Source organism: Osmerus eperlanus, chromosome 26 (assembly GCF_963692335.1).
Source record: "Osmerus eperlanus chromosome 26, fOsmEpe2.1, whole genome shotgun sequence".
NCBI lineage: Eukaryota > Metazoa > Chordata > Actinopteri > Osmeriformes > Osmeridae > Osmerus > Osmerus eperlanus.
In genome coordinates, this window is record NC_085043.1 from 3,104,044 (window position 1) to 3,120,149 (window position 16,106).

Genomic DNA, 16,106 nt, shown 5'->3' on the forward strand with positions numbered 1-16,106 from the left:
GATGGTTCATATAGCCAGAATTGTGTTTAGTTTGTCCTTGCCCTCAATTCCAAATATGCTTTAATCAGATTTGATCCAACAACATGACTTTTTTGCAGATAATGCTGAAAAGTGCTGCCCCATTCCTATTTATAGCATTGTGAGCCCTTGCAGCCTTCACTTATCATGTGACGTCAAGTAAGTCTATGAGGGTTTAGGGGGGACATTGGGATTGGGACAATCACTGTCTCCTATTAGCTACCCATCAGAACTTCGCTTGGGAAGACATGAAGTGAAGAATTTTGAAATTGATAAGAATTGTGCTAATCCGGGGACAAGCGCTGGTCAACAATCCAGACATTTTGTTAAGGCACAGGCAAGGGTAGGATTCGCAGGGCAGAGCAGGTAATCCAAAAATGTGGTAAGATAAGGCAGGCAAAAGGTCACGGAAGGACTAGACTCTGGAATATAAAGTGCTTGGACTAAACTATGAAAAGATCAAGACTGCCAAGGAAACACAGGGACTAACTAAATATCTAACCCATAACCAAGACACAAGTCCAGACAATCTAACCAATGAACTATCTGACCAATAAACAACCAGCTAACACTGGCTAAATTAGGATAAAAGCTGCAAATCCCAGAACCAAATGAGAACATAACCATAGTTTTATACATGCCATTTTATACATTACCAGTGGTGTTACAATCTGGAAATTCAAATTACAACCAACACCTCATAGCAACTGGCATGTGCTTGAGGTTTTAGATTTAAGCATTCCCATGAAGTCAAATTGGGCTGGATTGTAACCAGGGACTTTTGAGATGACAATGTCTCTGTTTTCCAGATTCTTCTCCCGAGAAGTGACTCTGTACTGGGCCTTGATGTTCCGGAGTGGATTGTATTCTGGACGGATTTTATAAGGACAGTGGAAACCTGCTTTGATAATGTCGCCGAGCTGGGATATTGCTACGAAGCCACTTCTATGCGACAACAATTTGATGATGGGAGCATAAACGTACTGGACATATAAAAGATTTCCTATGAAAAAAAGGTTGAAAAGATTTAACACCCTATTTGGATTATAATATGATAATAAATTATTGCCATTAGTTAAATAAGTGTCAAATAGGATAGGACATTAGAAAATGTAAATATAATTTGTCTGAGACAATAGGAATTCACAGCTGTGTTGTAAACAGTAAGTTACAAACAGTAAAGATTTGTGTTTTTTTTTTTTTACTGTACAATACAAAATACACTGTACTATAAAAAATATAAACCATTAATTTTACGTGTCACACCATGTTAGAATGTTATGAGGAAAGATGAAGGTCCTCATGATTTCAGAGTGTCTAATATATTTTCATTTAATCAAGACTTTCTACAGGCACAGTACATTACTGTCTATCATTTATAACTGATGGCAGTGGATTGAAGTACCCACCAATTGACAGTCTACATGTGAAACATATTGTCATTGTGTCATTTGAAATATAATGCTATATAATAATATATATTTATATATTATATATATATCCCCTTTTTTATTATCATAGATTGCATTTAGATACGTACCAGATGCCACATCCCAAATATTGATGGTTCGATCTTGTGTTCCTGTAAAGACGTACTGATCACACTTAGAGAAAGTAGCACAGAGAACCCCTTCAAAGAAGAACCCCTGTACATGAGGTAAAACAAAAAAAGAAAAGAATTTGTTAACAGAATAAGGCTATGAAGTTTGTTAATGGCTGATTGAAATTGTCTGCAACAGTTCAGGAGTTTTAAGATTAGGATACAGCGAAGAAATAGAAGTATACACCTGCGGTAAATTGTTTCCATCAAATATGTGAGCTGGCTAGCAATTAGACATAAGGACATACATTAGCAATACCTCCTCCTATGTAGCCATGGGTATTGCTGTTGTGGCCTACAAAACCTGACGTAGCTAGTTGTCAACGTATTTAGTCACAAAATGTTGTGTCGCTGACCTGCCTCCTAGTGGACATAGCTTTTAAACATCAATGTTGACATGAAGAACGCAGTCGAGTATGTGAACAATGCCACATGTGTAGCTTTTACGTAAATACATACACGTACAAAACTGAAGTATACAGAGGCCTTTAGAAACCACATTGGGGTATGTTGGAGTGGATACACTAGCTACTCAAGCCTATTGCCTCTGTTAGTCCTAAAGTCACACTTGTCATCATTGTATAGTATGTACATTACGATTGAATATAAATGTGTAACATACATCAATGTTTTGTTATCATCAACACACTGGTTGATGGCAAGGACTACATTACAATAATACAAATCCCTGCATCAGGGGAAATCATGCGTCACAGTGCGTGTCCACTGCAGCGACGCGATGCGAGCGACAACATGTTTTCCATTCATTTTCAATGGAGCAAGGCGAATCGCTTGCGTGGTGCATTGTGGGTAGCGACGCGACCGAGTTGATATTTTCTCAACTTTATGCAAATGAGGAGCGATTTTCGCTAGCGATGGCCAATCGGAGTGTTTTCTTGTTTCTCGTAACGTAGCAACCATGGTGAACATTTCTAGGTTTCAAGGTGGAGGAGAAACTAATCGTTTGTGTGGCTGCTTACCCAGTCCTGTACGATACATAGCTGTATTAGTACAGAGATGTTAATAAAAAACGATGCATGGCGCAAGGTTGCCGAAGTTGTTGGTGCTTGTACTTTAAAATTCAGTCTAGTCACATTACGTAACTTCGTTCTGTGGTAACTACAGTAGCTAGCTAGCCCGGCTGGAACTCCCTATCGTATCGACAGATTAGCAGACTTTGAGTAATATAATAAAACGTCTTTTACACATATCAACGTTTATGTCTATTAAACAGTTTTGTATTTTGTATACAAGTTGTATTTTGATCGATGTTGCGAGTACGTAAACCCAAGTCTGCACACTTGGCCATGACAACTACAACAGTGACTTTAGAGAACTACATTTTACATTAATCTGTTTGAAACGCCCCCGAGCGTGGTGAACTGTGGGAAGGCGAGCGATGGCAAGCGATTCGCGTTGCTGCAGTGGACACGCACTGTCACTCTTAACTGAATAGTTAGTCAGTCATGCAGTCATGGCTTTCAGCAATACTAGCTCAGATGAAAGGATTGAAGAGTCTGTCCCCAAAATGTTTGGGGTAACTCATTTGAATAGGCTGCCTTGGTGCCCAATTCTGAGACTTAGACTACTCTCATCAGCATTGTATGGCTGGGTGTCAACCTGCCCCCACCTCTCATATGCTAACATCAGGAGTTGCTGGACGGACTCTCTACTTGATGGCTCTCACACCTCATTGTGTAACTTACTGTAGCATTGCTAGTCATATGTTGATAAGTAAGGGTCAAGAAGTGGTCTGATTGGTTGTTCTTGTGTATAAAGGGAATTGTGAAGCATTGCTCTGTGGATTCTTGATCTACTGAGACCTTCTATCTCTGGTTTACAACAATCATGATAGAGTAGGTAAGTGTTAACCTTCATTTTGTAACATGTTTGCCTTGTAATTGATTTATTTCATTTGCAATGTTATTAAATGTTACATTTAATTTGACCTTACTACACAAGTCAGTCAACCTTGGTATCCAATGTATTGTAATCTACTAACAAAACAATTTATCAATGTTGTATAGATAGATTATGAAGTATATGCAAGGTATAAACCTAAAAGCCACAATCCTGAAATTGCATTCCAGTTTACACTTAACTGTGAACCACCTCGGACAACACCCCAACCAAGGAACTGACCAATGGAACTGTCTTACCTGCATGAAGACAATCCCCTTTATTCAGAGTATAAATACCAACAGCAAATAATCTCTCGCTGAGTCCATTGATACAGCAAATCCAGAAAATGGATAGGCATTCAAAAAGGATCTCGCCAAGCTCCTGAGATTCAACATTAGTGATTGCAACACTTTCTGGACAATTCTGCATAAGTAACCAAACGCAATTCTTATTGCGACACTGAGACAGCAAAACTCAGTCTCACTGCGGATTAAAAGGAATACTTTCCCGAAATAACCTTTTGATCGGTAACACTACAGCCAAAACTTAAACGGACGCCGCTTTCGACCCACAACTTCAACAAACCATTGCAAATGTAAATACGACTAGCTATATTTAGGGTTCCTCCGGTAGGAGGGAACCAGGGCATGACATTAGCACCCGCCCACCCGCCAAATGCGGGTAGAATTCGGCTGTGGCGGGTAAAGTACGGTGGCCCTGAAGTGCAAATCACACCCACTAACATGAGTGCATCCCCCAAATGAAAACACTCCCCCCAAATACGAGTCAACTCCCCCCAAATAGGATGACTTTCTCACCTCCCCCCAATACAAAGACACGCTCCCCCAAATGGGAAACAACATTACATTAACTCAAAAACGCATTACATTAACTCAAAACGGAAAGGGTAGGTACAACACTTTGTTGCTGAATGGATGCAGTAAGTAACAAGAAATTGATTGACAGAAGTACAAAATGCAATAGCCTGACAGAGTTACGTGCACCAGGACATTGGTTTGTCTATCGAAGCATGTAGCAAATAGTAGGCTACTTATGCAAAAGTATATATTGCGTGTTAAACGTAAAAATCGATAGCCAAACAATTATCCTGGTCCACGTAACTCTGACATTGTGGCATTTCGTTCTTCTGTTGTGGACTATTAGTTTTTTCTTCTGAAAAGTCCTGCTTCCTTCAACTCTGTTTTTAGCGTGCGCATAGGCTACTTATTTTCATGTTGTGAAACGTTAACAGCATATCTAAGATTATTTCATAGGAATGTCCCTGATTAAAATAAAGAGTAGTGCAAGTCATGACTCGAATTGTTCACACAAATGTTTCTTCTTTTCTTCCAACCAAAACGATCAACTTCATGGTAATGACAGAGTTACGTGGACCAGGATGGTTGTTTCACTATCGATTTTGACGTTTAACATGCAATGTATACTTTTGCATAAGTAGCCTACTTCTTGCTACATGCTTCGATAGCCAAACAAATGTCCTGGTGCACGTAACTCTGTCAGGCTATTTTGTACTTTTGTACTTCTGTCAATCAATTTCTTGTTAGTTACTGCATCCATTCAGCAACGAAGTGTAGTACCAACCCTTTCCGTTTTGAGTTATTGAGCTCACGACGCGTGAACACAGAACTCCCGTGAAATCTTGTTTCGGGGCTGGGTTGGGTTGCGCAGCAACATTTTTGTTGACCCTGTCGGGGGGTGGAACGGGAGAGGGAGGGTTTCGACGCACCGGTTGCTAATCAGGCTGAGGGAGGCTGAAGATACTTGTTTTTACTAAATAATAAAATATATTTTTGGACGTCGGCCTCTACTAGTCTTCTGTGTTCTGTGACAGCCCCACCAAATCTCACTCCAAGGTTTTTTTTTAAAGGGGTGATTGATTGCAAAACCAATTTTACCTTGTCATAGTTGAATAACGACAGTTCGGTGGGTAAAATGAACATACAGTGAACCTCAAAGTCCATTGACACCTCTTTCCTATGCAAATCTCAAAATGAAAAATTTGGCTGTAAAACGCTAGCTTTTCAACAAAGCCACCGGACTGACGTCAGTCCAGGGACCGCCTTTTTTGGCTCTGGTCTGTATCTTTGTCACGCCCCAAAATTTACTTCCAGACCAGCCCACTCACTGGTGTTCATGCCCAGTCCGAGGAAGCGTAGATCTCCGATGCTAGTTTACCTGTGCGCTGCTCTGTGTAGGCTACTTCTAAGCAATTACAAATAATAACGTTTTGAAGTATAACAAGGATATTGAAAATGGACCATGGTCGTAAATGCTGTGTTCCAGGCTGTACAGGGAAGGCTAACACTAATAGTATTCCCAAAGAGCCAAACATTCGACAGGCATGGCTGCTGTTTGTCTATGAGAATATCCCGGCGAAGTTTGACACTCAATTATTCATTTGCTCTGAACATTTCACCCAAGACAGTTTTGACAACCTTGGACAATTTCAAGCAGGATTTGCTAAGAAACTGAACCTGAAAAGATGTGCTATTCCGACCGTACGCTCATTGCAACCGCAAGCTGTAAGTAGGCTACAGTATGATTTTGTCGGTATCAGTTATTAGCAATGCTAACGTCCCCTGTATCTAGCATAGGTAAAATGCTAAATACGTTTCTAAACACATCAACATACTTTACTTAGCAAATGACTCTAGCTAGACTAGCTGTAGTCGGCATTAGAAGGGAAGCTTCCGAAAAAATAGCCAGAAAACAAATAGCAGTAAGGCCTATTGCTAACGCCTGTCTAGATTATCTATTTGAAAGAACTGGAGAAAGGCAGGTGCTAGATACAGGATACGTTAGCATTGCTAATAACTGTTACCGACAAAATCATACTACAGCTTGCGGTTGTGATGAACGTAAGGTCGGAACGCACCTCTTTTTAGCAACAGCTTCATAGCAAGTCCTGCTTTAGCTACATTGTCCCAGGTTTTCAAAACCGTCCTTGGTGAAATGGTTCGCACAAATGTGTTGAGGGTCAAACTGCACAGGGATCTTCTACGCTACGGTATAGACAAACATCAGCCATGCCCGTCTAGTCAATGTTAGCTAGACTCTAGCTCATCTGCTTTTTATTAACGCTGATTTGCAAGGAATGCAAGAACAGCTAGATAGCGAAAACACCTAGACTGTAGGCGTGTAAACTAGTTTAGCTTGCTAACGCAAGAGTATAGGTAGAATGTGTGATGATTTAGCCTAGTTTATTGGCAATGGGGCTAACGTTGTTTCATGTTCCTGACTGTTTCATTCAAATAAATAACCTGTGTTGTTATGTAAATCTACAATTCACGATGCATATTTGTCAAGATCTTTGTCAGGTTATTTTTCAGCAAGATGTCCAGAGCTAGCTAACTGAAGCTGAGTTGAATCACGATATAGTTTGGTTTACTATAAGCTGTAACGTTCTACCCACCTAAGTCAATCCAGTTTGCTTTGACAACAGAAGTGGAAACAACTAACGTTATCATTTCAAATGATATCTAGTCAATCTGTTGAAAACAGTGTTGTGTAGACACAATAGATTTATTTGCCCGTTTTTATTTCAAGTCTCCACCTTCGGTGTTTCAGTGAGTGCTGTTGGCCATGTTGCGTTTTTGCTCCCCAGCTTCACTCGTTGAAAACCAATCAGCGCGCAGCTCATCTAAATATTAATGAGAATACCGTAAAAGGAGAAAAGCTAGTGTTTTTTCCCGGGAAAATTTCAGAGGATCTATCAGGGGGCATAGAACAGCACCAGGGCCATTTTCAACCCAACCAATGTTACATACCCTATTCGGAGACCTTAAGGAACAGGGTGAAATACTCAAAAAACCCAGTCAATCACCCCTTTAAGTTTGCAACCCTGTTGTAGGCTAGTCTTCTCAAAACATCTAAAATAATAAACTCATTGCAGGGTTTTCAAGCCTCACGCATTGACCGTGAGACACACGCATTTCAATATTCATTCTCACTTTCACACATACACAAACATACAATATAAGATAAACATTTGTTTGTTGGACATTTGGGAATCGGAATTGATTAATGATGTTGCTTATAAGTTGACAAAGTTTTGCTTGTGGGTTTTTTTCAGTTTAGTTCATATATTTTGTAGGCCTACTACATTTTATGTAATCTTTATTTGGGTGTTGACAATGGTCATTTACATGTGAAAGGATTGTAAAACTAGTTATTCAAGTAAATTGTAGCAAACCTATTCAACTTTAATCAAATAAAACTTAATTTCCCAACAACAAAATTGTGGCTAATGAAATTACTGACTGGCTAGTAACTTTGGAAAACCACTAGCCACAGTGGCTGGTGAGCAACATTTTTTATGTCAAGCGCTGGAGGGAAGCTATTCTATTCGTTAGTTTTATTATTGGGTGTGCTCAAGCCTTCGGCGAGAGCACAACCTTTGTTGGGCTAAGTTTTTGTGGCGAAAAGTGAAGCTAACGGTGGCTAATTTGCTAGCCACAGTCACTGACGTTACTAACGTCACTACGTCACGAAAACACGCGTGACTACCTGTAGCAGAACATTCGTTTCGCATCTGTTAACTTGGGGGATAGCTAGGCTAACTATAGCTTTACTGCAAGGCAGCTGCAGGAACGTCACAAGCAAAGAGGCCAGGGTGATAACTATTTACTCATTTTACTTTGTGATATGACACACAATTGTGATGTGTAATGTACAATATTAGCTGATATTATTAAGGAAGTAAGCCCACATCTACTTTCGGAAGCGGTAGTCTACTATTTCACTGAAATATTAGCATCATGACATTAGCCTCTGTTGCCCGGGCAACACATACTACAGTGGTCTATGATGTATCTGTTTTCAATCGTTAAAATAAACATTCCTCACATATACATTTTCGTTGTAGGATTTATTATGACATTAGATTACAAGTAAACGATTTGTGGGTGAAATTATCATTACCTGTGGTTTCAATCCAGTGTATCACTGCAACGCTGTAGCCTACGCGAGACACACGACAAAACATCTAACATACACAGCTGTTTAGGAAGTCAAACGGCGACAGAACATGTTCGGCACTCCCCTTACTTAAATCAAAAGTCTATCTAACTACTAACCTGAACTTCATTGCCACAGCCTAAACTTTGTCAATCTGTTCATGAAAATAATTAATTTCAGCCTAAACCGTACAACGGAACGTTTAATCGAATTCAACCAACGCAATCGCTACCAAGACGAACACAGCAGTAGTCTAGTACTGTACCGTAGTAGTAGAATTTACCGGGGCAGCTTCTCCACACAGGGCTATATCGCATTTTGCGTTGTTACCTTACAATGATCGCTACCAGTGAGCTTTTTATGAATGAGCGATTTTCCACTAAATAAATGTCAAGCTTATTTACGTTTTGGGGGGCATATTTTCAGTTAGCAGATGGTACTGTTTGAATCGCGATTCCATCTTCTACTGCCGGGTAACGTCGTAGAATAATCTTCAAAGGGTTCTTTATTAATGAATGAATGCAATGAGTAGGCTAAATGCATGAAAATATCACGAGAAGGGAAAAACTTAAAAGGACGTTTAAATCATAGAGATTAGGTCAATTTGTACACTGGTCTGCCAAATTTATTCGTTTTGGTTCAACGATGAGGCTGCCTCTTGCAGGGGAAATGAGAAGACATCCATTTCATTCTACACTTCACTCGTATTTTCAGTTGTAAATGAGCAGCAAAAAAAAAATGCTTTTAAATCTATGTAATCTTTATAAATAATAAGTATGCATTTTTATATAAAATAAAGAAATATCAGTTGTAAAAATGTCATTAAAAAACGGACCCCTGTCCAACCGACGCAAGCAAGCACACCCTACAATTTCCCCAGAAATTGTACCCTCTCTAGTTATTATTATTATTAATCTTCTTCTCCTTGCGCCACAATAACTCAACATGTTATTGGTACCAAAATGTCTAATTTGGCACATTGCTACTACATCCGAGTGGGTACCCCCACACCAAATATGGGACACCTTCGACTGTAGGGGGCGCCACAGTCCATGCCCTAAAGTCTGATTTTCAAAGTTATGGCATTTCCACCCCATTACTCCAATTCTTCTGAAACTTGGTGTACATGCCTAATTTCCCATGGGGAACAAAAAAGCCTCAAGGATCTTTAAGGTCCGACATGATGGATTTTCCTGTACAGTGATAATTTGTGAAAACCTTCAAAAGTCCTCTTCTCTTGAACCAAAGCTCCAATTGACTTGGAATTTGGAACAGTTATGTATCATGGATGTATCTAAAAACGTTACTTAAGACAGTTGAATCAAATACAAAATGGCTGAAAGGGGTGTACTTATGTAAATGTCCACATTGCCTCAATATGTTTGTGTCACTAAATCAAATGTCATTTTGAATGATGGTTTTTCAAACCTAATAGGGTTCAAGATGACATCACTCTGAAGTACCATAAACAATTTCACCTTGGTATGTGAAAATATGATTGAATTAGAGCTGTTTCAACCTTGGCTGAATCTAACAACGCTTACCACAGGAGAAACAGCTTACTTTTTCATACAGTAACTGAACATGACAATATTCAACACTGAGAATAGCTCAATGGGCTGGGACGGTGACCTGCAAAGTATAAGGTCGTAGGTTCTAGTCCAGCCACAGTGTTTGAGCCTGTCTTAAATTTGAATATCTGTTTAGGATGACATCGTTCTGAAGTACCATGCACAATTTCACCTTGATATGTCAAAAGATCATTGAATTACAGCTGTTTAAACTTTGGTCGAATCGAACGATCTGTGCTACAGGAGAAACGGCTTCCTTTTTTTATACAGTAACTGACCACGTTTTCTCATCCTTGAGGGTAGCTCAATGGGTTGAAACGGTGTCCTACAAAGTGCAAGGTCACAGGTTCGAATCCAGTCTTTTTGCCTGTCATAATTTTGATTACTTGTTTAGTTAAACAGGCAGACATAATTCTGAAATACCATGCGCAATTTCATGCAATTTCGCCTTGAAATGTCAACCGTTTCTTAACCTTTGTCCCAAAGCTGACCAAAAACTAATACTCATATCACGCAGTCGGAGCACAGCTAGATGATCAGCGTCAGCACCCTTGGGTACCCAGCATGCAGTGCGGCATGTCAAAAAACGCAAAGACTTGTGGAAAATAGTTTGGTTACAACAGCCGTGCAAGGGATTTCAGTTGTTGTGTTCGTTCAGTTAGATGTTTGTAATGTTATTGTTGGTTAGGTAATATAATCTTGTTGGTCACCCTGATTGTGCATGTTCTGTAGTTTAATGAGACCAGAGTCGGCTGCTGTACTGTCACAGGCTATTCTTGCAAGGAGCTGAATATGAGCTCTGCCCTAGCCCACATGACTATTGTTAGTTGTGCATTGACTGAGAGTCTGGAAAGAGATCAACTCAAGAAGAGTTTCAATATCCTATAAAAAGTTAATACTCAGCCCTTACTAATCATAAAATCTCAGCAGTTGGTGTGTAGCAGAGAGGCTAAAGAGACTGACTTGTAACCTTATGCTCATGAGTTCAAATCCCCGTACAGCCTATTGTTGTTGGCCGAACATGAAGTAGTTTTGCTCTCTTGTTGTCCAAGTCTCGATCTTCTACAGTGTACATGTTTATAATATTTTGCCATTTTGCGGAGGAACCTGCATCGCTGCTTGCAGCTATATTTCTTACTTGTAACTTTGGCATGAAGTAATTGATAGTGTTTTTTATTAGACTACACAAAAAACAAACTCCCCTTAGTTTACCACTAAACATTCCCGTTATTAGACAAAGGCCTTGATTCTTTCTCCTCCCCCCTTCACACTCTTTCCATCTGACCCATTGTATGCTTTGTTTCATGCCCATCAAATTCTTTCTAAAACCAATAACAAATAGCCTATATCCGTACTGTTCATTAGGATTCCTCCGTCAGGAGGAACCCTATTGTAATTAGGTTCCTCCGGTAGGAGGGAACCTATTGTTATTGTTGGTATTCTTATTATTATTTTTCTTCTCCTTGCGCCCCAATATCTCAAAAAGTCCCTGGTCATAAATTTTCTAATTTGGCACATTGATACTACATCCAAGTGGGTACCCCCACACCAAATATGGGCCACATCGGACCATAGGGGGCGCCACAGGCCACGCCCAAATGTCCGATTTTCAAAGTGATGGCATTTCCACCCCATTGCTCCAATTCTTCTGAAACTTGGTGTGCATGCCTCATTTTTCATGAGGAACAAAAAAAGCCTCAAGGACCCATAAGGTCCGCCATGATGGATTTTCCTGTACTGTGATAATCTGGGAAAACCTTCAAAATTCCTCTTCTCTTGAACCAAAGGTGAAATTGACTTGAAATTTGGTACAGATATGTATCATTGACATATTTAAAAACGTTACTTAAGGCAATTGAATCAAGTACAAAATGGCTGAAATGGGTGTATTTATGTAAATGTCCACATTGCCTCAATATGTTTGTGTCACTAAATCAAATGTATTTTTGAAGGATGGTTCAAACCTAATAAGCTTTAAGGTGACATGCCTCTGAAGTACCATGCAAAGTTTCACCTTGATATGTCAAAATATGACTGAATTACAGCTGTTTGAACTTGGACCAAATCTGACAATGCTCGCCATTGGAGAAACAGCTTTTTTTAATTATCCAGTTATTGAACTTTGTGTATTCCATGCCTGGGAATGGCTCAATTGGCTGAGATGTTGTGCTGGTAATCAAGGTTCAATACCAGTCAGAGGCATAGTTTTTAATTTTTTATTCTGACCAAACGGTTTCTAGTCTCCCGATAAATCCTCCGGTTGTAAAACATAGCAATGCGTGTTTATTTGAGCCCATCACAACACTCCGATCATCTGTTTAGCGAGACTGTGTAAACCACTGCAAAACAAGCCAGGTTCACCACAGTAGCTAGCTACTTGTAGTCTACGCATGGTAGAGATAACTCTAATGGTTATCTCTAATGAAGTAAATTAATTGTTCAGGTGGATCCCTTGCCTGTTGCACAAATTCATTTCAGTAACCTGAGCCAGGACACATCCCCACTGATGCTAGGCATGATTTGAAATTTGACAAGTTATGGCACTCCTAACAACCTTTTTAAAAAAACTATGAGTAAGTTATTCTTTACAGCAGCAACCCAGTCATTCCGTTTTCCCGTTTTTATAGGAAATGTACAAGCAGTTTCAACTTTGGACGAATCTTACAATGCTTACCACAGGAGAAACAGCTTATTTTTTAATACAGTAACTGAACATGACAATATTCAGCACTGAGAATATCTCAATGGGCTGGGATGGTGACCTGTAAAGTATAAGGTCGTAGGTTGGAATCCAGCCATAGTCTTTTGGCCTGTCATAATTTTGATTATCTGTTCAGTTCAACAGGATGACATCATTCTGAAATACCATGCACAATTTCATGCAATTTCACCTTGAAATGTCAACTGTTTCTTAACCTTTGTCCCAATGTTGACCAAAGCTAATACTCTGCCCTTTCTATTCAAAGAAACAGTTCTATATCTCAACAGTTGGTGTGTAGCAGAGAGGATAGAGAGACTGCTTTGTAACCTTATGCTCATGAGTTCAAATCCCCATTCAGCCTGTTGTTGGCCAAACATGAAGTAGTTTTGCTCTCTTGTTTTCCAACTCTCGATCTTCGATAGTGTACATGTTTATAATATTTTGCCATTTTGCGGAGGAACCCACATCGCTGCTTGCAGCTATATTTGTTGGTATTATTATTCTTGTAATTTATCTCATGAACACATTGGTAAAAAGTTTTGAAATTTGGCATATTGATACAACATGCCACAAATACCACCCAAACACAGACTGGCCTACATCAGACCATAGGGGGCGCCACAGGCCACGCCCAAATGTCCACTTTTCAGAGTGATGGCATTTCCACCCCATTGCTCCAATTCTTCTGCAACTTGGTGTGCATGCCTCATTTTTCATGAGGAAGAAAAAAGCCTCAAGGACCCATAAGGTCCACCATGATGGATTTTCCTGTACAGTGATAATTTGGGAAAACCTTCAAAATTCCTCTTCTCTTGAACCAAAGCTCCAATTGACTTGGAATTTTGTACAGATATGTATCATTGATGTATTTAAAAATGTTACTTAAGACAGTTGAATCAAATACAAAATGGCTGAAAGGGGTGTATTTATGTAAATGTCCACATTGCCTCAATATGTTTGTGTCACTAAATCAAATGTCATTTTGAATGATGGTTTTTCAAACCTAATAGGCTTTAAGGTGACACCCCCCTGAAGTACCCTGCAAAGTTTCACCTTGGTATGTGAAAATATGACTGAATTACAGCTGTTTGAGCTTGGACCAAATCTGACAATGCTTGCCTTATTTTATTATCCAGTTACTGAACATGGCAAAGTCCAGATCTGGGAATGGCTCAATTGGATGAGATGTTATGAGGGGCCGTGAGGGACATTATTCAGAATACCCTCTCACACACACAACTGAAATGCTCTCACACACACTACTGAAAAGCTCTCACACACACTACTTAAAAGCTCTCACACACACTACTGAAAAGCTCTCATACACACTACTGAAATGCTCTCACACACACTACTGAAAAGCTCTCACACACACTACTGAAAAGCTCTCACACACACTACTGAAAAGCTCTCACACACACTACTGAAATGCTCTCACACACACTACTGAAAAGCTCTCACACACACTACTGAAAGCTATACGCTCACACACACGTATGAAAAGCTCTCACACACACTACTGAAATGCTCTCACACACACTACGGAAAATCTCTCACACACACATATGAAAAGCTCTCATACACACGTATGAAAAGCTCTCACACACACATATGAAAAGCTCTCATACACACATGAAAATTTCAGTTAAAACGGAAGGTGTTTCAGTTGAAACGGAAGGTATTTCAGTTGAAACGGAAGGTGTTTCAGTTGAAACGGAAGGTGTCTCAGATGAAACGTAAGGTGCCTCAGATGAAACTTAAGGTGCACAAGGATGTCAGCTCAACCATGTGCTCAACAGCCTTCAAGCAATTTAGCCGAAAGCAACGGCGTTACTCAACATATTGGCCTCAGCAGAGACAATCAGAACGCTGTCTAACGCCTGGGACTGGCTGCGAAGCGCCTGGAAGCGCCGCGCAGCGCCGATCGTAGCCGATCTGCAACGTGTGACAACTCGTTTCTCTCAAACAAACAAAACAACTACGGGCATGCCAGCTCAACAGATCAATCCGTTTATTTTCATTCGTTTTCAGGATTAAAGAATATATTGTGCTTATTAAAGTTATGTCTTATGAAACTTAGAAGTGTGCTCAGGCTTAAACATAGGGTCTCACACTGAGTGTGGGAAGCAGGCCTCTTGTGTCTCTATCTCTTCATTTTCAGAAACAACCTTGAAACTGGGTGGAGATGGCACCCGAGCAGGTGGGGCGCGTAGGCAAGAACAACTCCCTGACGCACGAGAGAACAAGCTGAACCCTTTTTTGATACTTGTGTTTCAATTGCATTGTATATAATATGCTGGGGCAGGGAAAGATAGCCAGTTGGACTTCGTGAACCAGCCCAAACTCTGTTGTGGGTAGGGAAACGTAGACAACCCCAGAGCTCTGTACTTGTTGATTTCCAACTGCTGCATTCAAGCTGATATTATCGGACCTCTGCGACTCCAGACCACTCTTTCTAGAACACAGATTTGTGTCATTGAATACTATCATTGGGTGTGCTCAAGCCTTTGGCGAGAGCACAACCTTTGTTCTCTCACATATATATTATTATTATTTTTATTTCTTTTTGCCCCCCTAAAACTCAGTCAATATTTGGCCTACATAGACAACATAGGTGTCAAAAGTTTCGTCTTGGTAGCGATTGAGTTGCTTCTATTGGAATTTACGTTCTGTTGCATGGTTTAGGCTGAAGTTAAGTTTTTGTGGCGAAAAGTGAAGCTAACGGTGGCTAATTTGCTAGCCACAGTCACTGACGTTACTAACGTCACTACGTCACTAACGTCACGAAAACACGCGTGACTACCTTTGGCAGAACATTCGTTTCGCATCTGTTAACTTGGGGGATAGCTAGGCTAACTATAGCTTTACTGCAAGGCAGCTGCAGAAACGCCACAAGCAAAGAGGCCAGGGTGATAACTATTTACTCATTTTACTTTGTGATATGACACACAATTGTGATGTGTAATGTACAGTATAAGCTGATATTATTAAGGAAGTACATCTACTTTCGGAAACAGTAGTCTACTATTTCACTGAAGTATTAGCATCATGACATTAGCCTGTGTTGCCCGGGCAACACATACTACAGTGGTCTATGATGTAGCGTTATCTGTTTTCAATCGTTAAAATAAACATTCCTCACATATACATTTTCGTTGTAGGATTTATTCTGACATTAGTAAACGATTTGTTGGTGAAATTACCATTACCTGTGGTTTCAAACCAGTGTAGCTCACTGCAACGCTGTAGCTTACGCGAGACACACGACAAAAACATCTAACTTACACAGCTGTTTAGGAAGTCAAACGGCGACAGAACATGTTCGGCACTCCCCTTA

The 16,106-nt window shown here is 40.0% G+C and overlaps 2 protein-coding genes across 2 annotated transcripts in view; one reads left to right on the forward strand and one right to left on the reverse strand.

The window, feature by feature from the left end:
- zgc:113223 (uncharacterized protein LOC541424 homolog) overlaps positions 1 to 2,109 on the forward strand; it is a 113,049-nt gene extending 110,940 nt beyond the window's left edge. The window contains exon 9 of the mRNA XM_062452699.1: positions 828 to 2,109. Coding sequence (XP_062308683.1) covers positions 828 to 847 — 20 coding nt within the window. The 3' untranslated portion in view covers positions 848 to 2,109. The remainder of the gene's footprint in view (positions 1 to 827) is intronic.
- nwd1 (NACHT and WD repeat domain containing 1) overlaps positions 507 to 16,106 on the reverse strand; it is a 138,409-nt gene continuing 122,809 nt past the window's right edge. The window contains exons 18-19 of the mRNA XM_062452661.1: positions 1,559 to 1,664; positions 507 to 1,021 (exon numbers count right to left, since the gene is read on the reverse strand). Of these exons, the coding sequence (XP_062308645.1) occupies positions 717 to 1,021; positions 1,559 to 1,664 (411 nt within the window). The 3' untranslated portion in view covers positions 507 to 716. The remainder of the gene's footprint in view (positions 1,022 to 1,558; positions 1,665 to 16,106) is intronic.